Genomic DNA, 10,357 nt, shown 5'->3' with positions numbered 1-10,357 from the left:
TCTTTGCAAGCTTTGGGGCACAAACACCCTTCTTCAGGCATCAGAGCAACCCTGACCCAGCCGGGGAGGAGAGAGCAAGGCCCGCGGCCCACGTCTGACCAGCGCGGCACTGACAGGCCCTGCCCACCAGGGGGAGGCTGTGCCCCATGCTTCCATGCTTTACAGCCAGGTTGCAGGCTTCTCCGAGAGCAGCCATGGATGGAGGCGAGCGGGGTGTTTGGGCTTTAAATGCACCGGTCCCAGTAATAATTCCCAGCCCTCTGCCAGGTCTCTTCCTGAGCAAGCGCTCAGCCCCCACCTCCTACCTGCCCCCCTCCAGTATTAAAGAAGTTTGCTCTGCTTCCAGCCCAGCTCTGAGCAGCCAGTGACTTTGGGCAGCCAGTTGCCTAACTCAGGAAGCCAATGTGCAACCTCCCAAACAGGGAGGCTGAGCCCAGATCCCCCACTCCGTGACCAGAGCCACCTGGGAGCCGGGCATCTGGGGGGCGGGGGCTCAGGAGCCTGGAGGACGAGGGAAAGACCCAGCTGCAGAGCCCTGATGGTGGCCCAGTTCCCCTTCCCTGCGCACCAGGGAGGGGCCTCACGATGTCTCTGCACCCCCTGGGTAGTGCCCCAGGTGTGCAAGCTCTCAGGACAGTGAGCTGGTGTGTGCACACAAGGGTTGGCACACGTGCGTGTGTTCATGCTTGCAGAATCACGTCATATCCCCAGCTCGGGGCGTGTGAGTGAGACCTCCTCAAGCCCAGCAGAGATTTCCCTTCACCCATTGCTCTGCCCAGCTGGGTGGGGATGCAGCCGCCGTCCCCATCGGGCGTGAGATCCTCTGGCCTTCCCAACGCCCCTTCGGTGTGCACCACTGACCTGGGGGTCCGGGCTTGGGGGGGTGGCTGCCCGTCCTCCCCCCAGGACAGGAAAAGCCCCACTTGCATTTCCTTTCTAGAGGGCCGTAGGCTCGTCGTCCCCACTCATTTCATGGGCGTGAGGCATCGCAAAGCCCCCTGGGCCTTGGGAGCATGGGTGGCCGGTTTGAACACAGGCCACTCTGTGAGATGGCACCTCGCCTTCACGGCACCTCACACCTGTGATGAAACCAGTGTCTTGACACCCCTGGTGCCCCCTTCCCCGTGGCTCTGTGCCGCGTTTGCAGCGGGCAGGCTTTTTCCCGCCCTGGGGAGGGATCTGAATTAGTGTGGATAGGATGGCATGGGTCGCCCTTCCCCTGAGATGGGCCTTTCATGTGTCAGCTGGTTGGAGGTGACCTGACCTGAGCAGGTAGCCTGGCCCCATGCCCCGGGAGGTGCCAGCTATGAGATGAGAGGTGGTCTTGTAGGTACAGGCATTACAAATCCCCAGGGCATGCTCTTCAGGAGTCAGGCTGGCAACCCATCGTCCCAAACAGCGTGGTCCGCTATCCTCTATTCCTTGCTTTAGTCTCTCCCAGGTGTGGGGTTTTTCTCCCTCTACATCCTCAAACACTGCAGGGTTTTTGCCTTCCTATGTAATGTGGGGCACGGTCCTTCTGCAGTCGGCCAAGCAACTAGGCACCAATTGTTGCCCTGTAGCTGAGGCAATGCCCGAAGCTCCCGGGGCAGATCCAGGTGGGAGCAGTGAAGTCGCACCCCCCACTTTGATTCCTGAAGCAGGAGCATCCATATGCAAACCATCCCAACCAAATCCATCATCTAACCTCGTAGTAAAACTCCCGTCAGCACAGTCTTAAGCAAGCCATCCTTCCTCCTGCAGTTTCAGCGTGCCCCCGTCTAGGCCGTTCTCAGTCTCCCCTTGGTTTCTTGTCCCTCTCTAACCCTGCTCTCCCTTCTGTTCTTACTCTGCTTTGGTCTCTCACTCCCCACCACTGCTTTGCGTGTCCTGTCCGGCAGGAATCCCTCATCCCACGTCCTCAGGCTTTCCATCCTGGCCTCTCCTCCATTCCCCCTGCTACAAAACAAGAATTGCTGTCATGCGACATCCTGTTACGTTACGGAGTCGGCAGCTCAAAGAGACTCCTGCCCTCAGGCTTTTCTGGGGCTTAGCTTCTGTCTGCCCTCAGGTCTAATCTCAGGACAGGCAGGTAGGTATAGGCAGTGTCCAGCCAGCTTCCTGGACGCGGACACATCTGTGCCTTTCCGGGGACAACACAGCAACCTTAGAGCTGCCATGCCAGCACGAGTGTGGCGAGCGCTCTGACTGCAGAAGAGGCCAGCCGGCCGACAGAAGGCACAGCCGTGTGTCTACACACACCTTCTTCCACCTGCCCAAAGGCAGCAAAAGCTTGACTCTGGTCGACAGAAATGCAGGGACTCTGCCAGCAGGAAGGATGCGCCTGCCTCTTCAGAGAGGCTTTTGAGTGTGGATGCTCTGGACTAGACCAGAACCACCAGCAGACAACAGGACAAGGAGCAACGGGCTCAAGTTGCAGCAAGGGAGGTTGAGGTTGGATATTAGGAAAAACTCTCTCACTCTGAGGGCAGCGAAGCGCTGGAGCAGGCTCCCCAGAGAGGTGGACTCTCCATCCTTGGAGGTGTTTAAGACCCAGGTAGACAAAGCCCTGGCTGGGATGATGTAGTTGGGGCTGGTCCTGCTTGGAGCAGGGGTTGGACTAGATGTGACCTCCTGAGGTCCCTTCCAGCCTCATTTTCCTATGATTTTGATTCCATAACACTGTTGGGGGCTCTGTATGATCTATACATGGAGGACTTCCTTTGCACGCCCCAGAGCCAGAGTGACTTGTTTCTACTAAAAATAAAGGCTTGCCTTTTGCAGAATCTAATGTATGTGCTACATAAACAGAGCCGGCGGACGGGATAACTGACACCCTTGTCCTACACATAGGCAACTGGGACCAATAATAATGAAAGGGCCAACTCTGCTCGCTACATGTGGAGTCCGCTGTGTACAATACCCGTAGGACAAAGCCACGAGCAGGTCAATGTTTATGTGCGATGCATCAGGCAAGGCCACGTGTTCTATTAATAGAGGGGAAGAAAGATGACCCCTTTTTTTTGGCATCTTTAATTTATTCCAACGTTATGCAGTTCAGCTTTTCCAAGAGAGAAAGGGAGGGGAAAAAAAGCATCCTGATTTCTAAACAAAATGAGAAGTACAAACTGCAGAGGAGAGCTGATGCTCGCAAGGTTTACATGGAAAGCAGAAACAAATCCCCGTGGGTGTTAACAGAAAACAGGTAGCACCAATTTTTACAATGCCTAGCCTGTGCACACAAAGGAAAACCTCCAAAACCAGAGCGACTCCCCACTCCCTTTTCAGCTGGATTCATTTAGTTTCGCGGCTCCGCAGGCTGGGGCTGGATTTCAGAGCGCGTCCCCCACGCTGGGGATTCAGTGTGGGTCACTTGCTGCTGCAATCTGAAACCTGGATCCTTCTCCCAGAAAAGACAAAATACTGCATTTTTTCTATTCGTATTAAAAGAAAACGAAACCCCCAATCTTGGAGATCTTCTTTTCCCTTGATGCTTCCTTTGCCCATCACAGCTTTGCGCTGACATTTTCTCAGGAGAGTCTGCCATTGGTATTGTTAACTAACACTATCTTTGTGTGTGTACACGTGTGTGTGGTAAGCACGTGTGCATATGTTTGAGTGCAGGTGACATGTTCCAAAAGAGGACACGCAAGTACTAGTGATTCCCATTAACGCCAAACGAGGTCAAGAGAAAGTCCTTTAACTGGGCAGAAAAAAGATGCAGAAGGGGGAAAAAATGGTTAAAAGCCAGGTCTTGTCACTTCCCCAGGATGGCTCGTGGGCTCCTCCAGCCTGGGTTCATCCAGCTGTGGTACTGCAAGGAACAAGCAGACCGTCTAAGCATGGCAGCGTGTGACGTTGTGAAGGTGGAGCTGGGGTCCCGTGCCTGCCTTTCGCTGCAGCGGCAGTGATGTGCCCGTCCTGGTCCAGCTCAAACCCTGCTCTTTCAATTCGGCAGCCAGTGCACGACCCTGTAAGAGATGCTGCAGCTTCCCCGAAGGACTCGGAGCCACCGTTGCTTTTACTGCTCGGGCTACCGAGTCACAGCATCACTGCATGTTTCCCTGGGGAGAAGATGAAAGATCTTCCGAGGCATTAATCCTGGCCAAGCTGCTGGCTCTGCTTTTCAGGCAGCCCAAAGGCTTGGCTGTCCTTCTACACTGTCCTTTTCCTCCACTATACATCCTGCTCAGAAGCTGCTTCTCCAGGGCTCTACTGGCTGCCCATGTTCCTTGGCCACGGGTAGGAGGAGGGCGGTTTTGCTTTCCTCTTTGAATGCATTAAGAAATCTCCAAGGATTGCTCTGCAGGTCCTAGGGATTGCTTGGGAAATGGTACTGATATAAAAACAACAGTCTTGTTGCTCATGTGCTTGATTCTCAACTTCTACTTGTTGCTGCTGGGACCTGATCAATGTGCAGAGGAATGGCAGCTGGGGAGCCGATCTTCCCGTGCAACGTCACCGACAGCTCCTGGGTTGGCTCCGATTTAACTTTAGGCACGTGTGTGTGTGTGCACATTCGCACATGTGCATGTGGGTGCGTGTTCAGGGCTTTGCAGAGCACTACGGATCCGGTGCTTGGCTTACAAAATGTGTGCAAGGTTTCCAGGGGATGGCGACAGCTGCTTGGGAGTGTGGGTTTTAGATGGGTTTTGGTGAGGCGGGAGAAAGGCCCTCTGGATCGTCACCCACCCCCCAGTCCTCGCAAGCTTCCTCCTTCCATTACACACGCAAGACCTAAGCCCAGAAATGTGGAGCACCTACGCTGACATCACAGATGCTCAACAGGACCAGGCCTTTCGCTAGAACGTCAGCAGCAAAGGCCTGGCCCAGGAGAATGGAGATGGCTTGGCAAATCAAGGGCCAGGGCCCTTAGCTCTGAGGCTGTAATTCAGGGCCTGGTCCTGAGCGATGGGCTTGATCAGTCTCCAATCCACCACCCTCTAAGGCCTCCCGAGGGAAGGGCGAGTTGAGCGGGCAAGGCAGGACTGCCTCCTCCCCCCCAAAACGACCAAACGCACACAGCAGCGTGACGGCAGGGACAGGCTGGCGGGACCTGAGCAGCAGGCGATGTCGTATTTACATTCTTTGGTCTTTGGGGGCAGCAATTTTCATCCAGAGTGTTATCATCTCAGCTCTTTGGAGACGCAGGGGGAGGGAGAGGGGAAAGGACGCGGGGGTTTGGTGCTGTGCGGTGACCTGGGACACTGGGCCTTCTCAGGCACTGCCAGCGTCCTCCCTCGTGCAGAGGGGGCTCGGGAGTTGTAGGGGAGCCTGGTGGTGGCTGGCAGGGGCCGAGCTGGTGAAGCAGAAGCTGTTTTTCTCTGGCTTGCATTAGGTGAAAGGCTAAAGGAAAGCAGCCCCGTCTCCCTCCCCCTCCCCCCAGGCCCTCCTTGAGGGGGCTAAGGGCGAGGGATTGCGAGCCACCTGCTATGCACCCAGCCAGTCTCTCTCAGGAGATAAATAGAGATGTGGAAACCCATGTAAAATCCAGCAGTGGGGCCAGGCCGAGCTGTCTCCAGTGAGCAGGAATGCGTCCATCTACTGCCCACGCAGGGCATGTGCTCCTCGATCCTCCTGCTCGTGCGCTGTGTAGAAGAGGTGGCACTCGGGGTCACCCCGGATGGTGGGTGCCCCCTGAATCACCTTCCCGTTGTTGGGGTTCACACACCAGCACTCTCCTCGCTGACCGTTCACGGACATCTTGCACTGTGGGGAAAGGAGAGGGGCAGTGTCAGCGGGCAGGAAGGGTCGAGGCCTCCAACCCCCATGCCAGAGGGGCTCAGGCATCACTGCAGAAGGAAAGCAGAGGCCTGGTAATGAATGGAGACAGACTTTCTTTTGCTGGGCTGAGTCTACGCTGCAGTCAGGTGTGAGGTGGCAGGCTTGGGCCCGCCAGGCGCCCGTCGCAGTCAAGAAGCAGGGGTGCAGGTCTCAGGCAGCTCTACAAGCCTCCGCAGGGACTTGAGGGAGCTCTTTTGCTCACAGTGAAGTCCCTGCAGCTGCACTTCCCTGGCTGCTGCCCAAGCTAGCCCAAGCATGCTCTATCTACACAGCCAATGCAGAAGGAAGCCAGCATCCTCAGGCCACCTGAGGAGCTTGCTGCTCTCCTCTCTGTTCCTGCAACCCTTCCATCGCTGCCTTGGTCACAGAGGGCCCTGGGCAGCAGGCTCTGTGAGACAGGCCCCTTCTCCCCTGTGGTAAAAGCGGCACCAGTACCGCAGGGTGCCCAGGGCCAACAGGAGAGAACTGAGGACCCTGGAGTTTGTGTGCTTGTGAGAGCCGAGCTCAAGCCGGTCTGTGCAGCTGAGCTGCAGGTCAGATCACAGGTTCGACCAGAGTGAACAAGAAAGCTTCCCTCATGCGAGTGGCTCCCAGGCGCCCAGGCCCGAGCGCCTGACACGTGAGCGCAGGAGAGACTGGAAGTGCTTTTGTTGGCAAGGAGGCTTCCGCTCGCAGGGCAGCAAGCCCCAAGGAGCCGACCCCAGGGCACTTGGCTCTGGAACGGCAGACGAAGGCAGAGCAGGCTTGAAGGTGACCTTGGAGCGCCTGAGCATCCCCAGCCCTGGGACAGCCGTGAGCGGAGCTCGAGGCAGGATGCTGAGAGGCTCCCCCAGGAGAACTCGTCTCTGCTTGCAAAGAGCTGGTAACATCCACCTGCTGTGTCCCGTCCCCCCCCCAAACCTAGAGCACATTGCAAATGTGAAGGCAGTGAAATCTGTCAAATAGCTGGGGAAACTGAGGTAGGGAGAAAGGCTGGGACGTGCTTGAGGACAGAGAACAGGCCTGCAACTGAACCAGGCTGAGAGCTGGCGGCCCTCCAGAGCTAAGCCTTCCCTGTTGCAGGGGCCAGGAGCTGTGACCCCCTGGGAGCTGTCGTTTCCCTTTCTCCCCCTGTCGTAATAAGAGCGCTCACAGGCTTCTCAAAGGGACACTGAGGGCCTGATCCTGCAGGCCTCGTTCTTATGGCAGGCCCTGGCTGGAAGGCATAGGACTGACTCAAATAAGTTAGGGTGGAAATTCCCATCACCCCTAACCCGAATCGGTTCCCACTGAGTTCAATAGCAATTACCCCTAAGTGCAAAGAATGCAAACCCCCGCCTTGGTCCTTGGACAGGCACTAATGTGTGCCATGGGAGGGGAGAGGAAAACCCACTGCTTTGCTCTCTTGATAAGAGACATCTGGGCTGGATCACAAGCTGGGAATCTACAGAAAAGGACCTGGGGGTTACAGGGGATAAGAAGATGAAGATGAGCCAGAAGCATGCCCTTGTTGCCCAGAAGGCTACCGGCATCCTGGGCTGCATCGGTAGAAGCGTTGTCGGCAGACGGAGGGCAGTGATTCTTCCCCTCATTTAGGCACTGGGGAGGCCACATCTGGAGTGCTGTGTCCAGCTGTGGGCCCCCCACTACAGAAAGGATGTGAACACGTTGGAGAGAGTCCAGCATATGGCAATGGAAATGGTTGTGGGGCTGGGGGACAGGACTGGTGAGGAGAGGCGGAGGGAACTGGGCTGACTGAGTCTGCAGAAGAGAAGACCAAGTGGGGTTTGAATAGCAGTCTTCACCTCCCTGCCGTGGGGCTGCAAAGAGGATGGAGCTGGGCTGTTCTCAGTGGGAGCAGATGACAGGACAAGCAGCAATGGGCTCCAGCTGCAGCAAGGGAAGTTGAGGTTGGATATAAGTAAAAACCTTCTCACTAGGACAGCAGTAAAGCAGTCAAATAGGCTACCCAGAGAGGTGGTGGAGTCTCCATCCTTGGAGGTTTTGAAGACCCAGGTAGACAAAGCCCTGGCTGGGATGATGGAGCTGGGGCTGGTCCTGCTTGGAGCAGGGGTTGGACTAGGTGTGACCTCCCGAGGTCCCTCCAACCTCATTTTCTGTAATTCTATGGCTGAGCTCTCTGCCCTCCCAGGGCAAAACTGGGGCCCTACCTCCCTGCAGCCTGCTCCACTGGCTCCATCAACCACTTGCAAAGCTCTCACAGCAGGATCAAGCCTCAGTTAGGGCTCTGGTCCTGCCAGGGGATGAGCCCCTCCTGCCAGGGAATAAGTGCTCACTTGTCCCATTCATATCAAAGCAGAGCTCTTCTCAGAAAGAGGCTTTCCCTTCCTATGCACTACAGATCACCACTCCAGGCTGCTGGCAGCTCATTCGGACAGCTGCTGTGCATCGGGGGAATTAGCCAGCTCTCTCAGGCGTGGTCATTCCCGAATAATTGCATCCCTGGAGGCTTCAGCTGGGCCTTGCACCTCCTCACTGTCCTGAGGCAAGCAGGCAAGACACCTCCCAGCCCTCACACCCTTCTTTCAGGCTCACATCCCAAGGGTCCGATCTCAATCTGCAGTGGAGGGCCAGCCCTCAGAAACGTCTTCTCTTGGAGGCATCTCCACGGCACCCATTATACGAGTTGGAGGTTACTGAGGGAGTGACACTTGCACCCAGGTGCAGGTTCAAAGCCCTGTGAGATCTGTATCCTGACAGTTCAGAAGAGGCCTCCCCTCCCAGCGCAGCTGGAAGGAGCTGGGATGCTCTTGCTGTTTGCTGAGGGCTCTGCTCAGCTCCTGAAGTACCTGAGATAAATATGGTGCCAAGACTAATGCATGATGAAGAGTAGTGAGAGGACTCGTGAATGCAAGGCCCTTCCCTGGACAGTATCAGAACTGCTCAGCTGTGAGGCATAAACCCTGTACTGCTTGCTGGAGAGTCTCCTGGTACCCAGGTGCTAGGACCTTGCTGATGTGGACCTGAACAGCTCCAGGGAGCCATGACGTGCTGCATGATGACAGTCACAAAGCTCCCAAGTGATCAGGGACTTGGGGTGTAGCATCAGGAGGCAAAGAGTTGTATTGGCGGGTTTTTATCAATGTAAATGTACAATCCCCAGTTTGTTTTCAAACATGTGCACAAACGTACGTGCTTGTACTTGCCTGCATTTCAAAATTTTTCTTAATGCTTCCTCACGTAAGGATTGCAGAAATCAGGATCCATAAGAATTTCCAGGACAGTCACCCTGGAAATAGCCTATTCATGCCTTAACCTTTTATTTTAGGTCTTACTGAAAATCCCAAGTGATACCTCTGGTACTGCAAGGTTGGATCCCTCCTCGTTAGCCTGGACCCTAAGGCATTCATGCATACTGAAGTACATGTATCCAGGGCAGAGAGACCACAGAATACAGTCAAACATCTCATGCCCCCTACAAAGCATGGGGAGCCAGGGTGACCCATAACCCCTTGCAGGGCACAGCTGGATTCTGCCGAGGCAGATAGAAAACGGAGCCAATGCCCCTTTTGTTCCCCTCCAGGTACTGTGGGCTCTGGGCAGCCCCCACTGCAGGGAAATGCAGTGCTCCTGATGCTTGTAAGTTTTGTCATGCAGCCTCTAATGGTTCTTGCCTTGGGGGACAAGTCTGTGTTTGTAGCAACACAGCTCAGTGAACCAGACACCCTGGAGCCACAGGTTCAGAAACCGGCAGAGCCAGCTTGGAGGCTAATTCAGAGTCTGTGCTGTGGGCAGGAAAGGGCTGGGTGTGCATCAAGATGCAGGGGGGCCTTGGTTGTAGCCGTATTGGTCTAAGGACACAGGCAGGCAAGGTTCTTTAAGTAAATGTGTTTGGTTTTTTTTTTATTAGACCAACTAAATAGTTGGAAAACTTGTTCTCTGCAAGCCTTCAGGTACAAACGCCCTTCTTCAGGTAATAGGGGTTCTTCAGACTCTCCCTATTGCCTGAAGAAGCGTGTTTGCACCCAAAAGCTTGCAAGGAACAGTTTTTCTAAGTATTTAGTTGATCTAATAAAAGATATCACATTTACTCAAAGCACCTTGTCATCAAGATGCAGGGGCACTTTCCCTGGCTGCCTTGGCCTGTGTTTCTATTCCCTGAGCTGCTCTGCAACAGGCTGTGGGGCTGACTCGCCACCCCCACCACGGAGCTGCGGTCCCTAAGCTGTTTGTGACAGGTTAGGATGAGAGGCACTATATAAACAAGGCAGAAGACTTCTCAGGCCAAATGCATCTTTTCCGTGCATCCCCAGCACCTTCCTCACTGCACCACAGGGCTTCTGCAGCTTTCCCATCACCAGAGCCAAGGGGTCAAATGCATCCACAGACTGAGTGGATTTCATCCCAGCTGGTACAGGGCCTCCAGAAGGGCAAACCCAAGCTCTGGAAGGAGACTGCAGCTCATACTACTCCCTGGCTATTAGGACCTGGCACCAGCCTTGCTTTTGTGGAAGAAACTGATATTGATCTTTCTAGGAAAAATCAACAGGATTCCTGCGAGGGGGGTCTCCTCAGAATGAGACATTGCAGCTGACAGCTGCCCCCTTTGTTTGGACTTCAGAGAGGCCGACACAGGCTAAAAAAGGCTTCCTGA

The 10,357-nt window shown here is 55.1% G+C and overlaps 1 protein-coding gene across 1 annotated transcript in view; it reads right to left on the bottom strand.

Annotated features, from left to right (window-relative positions):
• Positions 1-2,996: 2,996 nt before the first annotated feature.
• The window catches only part of IGFBP2 (insulin like growth factor binding protein 2), an 89,217-nt gene continuing 81,856 nt past the window's right edge, over positions 2,997-10,357 (bottom strand). The window contains exon 4 of the mRNA XM_059727511.1: positions 2,997-5,688. Within this exon, the coding sequence (XP_059583494.1) occupies positions 5,521-5,688 (168 nt within the window). The 3' untranslated portion in view covers positions 2,997-5,520. The remainder of the gene's footprint in view (positions 5,689-10,357) is intronic.

This window comes from Alligator mississippiensis, chromosome 4 (genome assembly GCF_030867095.1).
Source record: "Alligator mississippiensis isolate rAllMis1 chromosome 4, rAllMis1, whole genome shotgun sequence".
In the NCBI taxonomy this organism is placed as follows: domain Eukaryota; kingdom Metazoa; phylum Chordata; order Crocodylia; family Alligatoridae; genus Alligator; species Alligator mississippiensis.
Note: the sequence above shows the minus strand (reverse complement) of the source record. Positions and strands in the feature narration are given on the sequence as shown.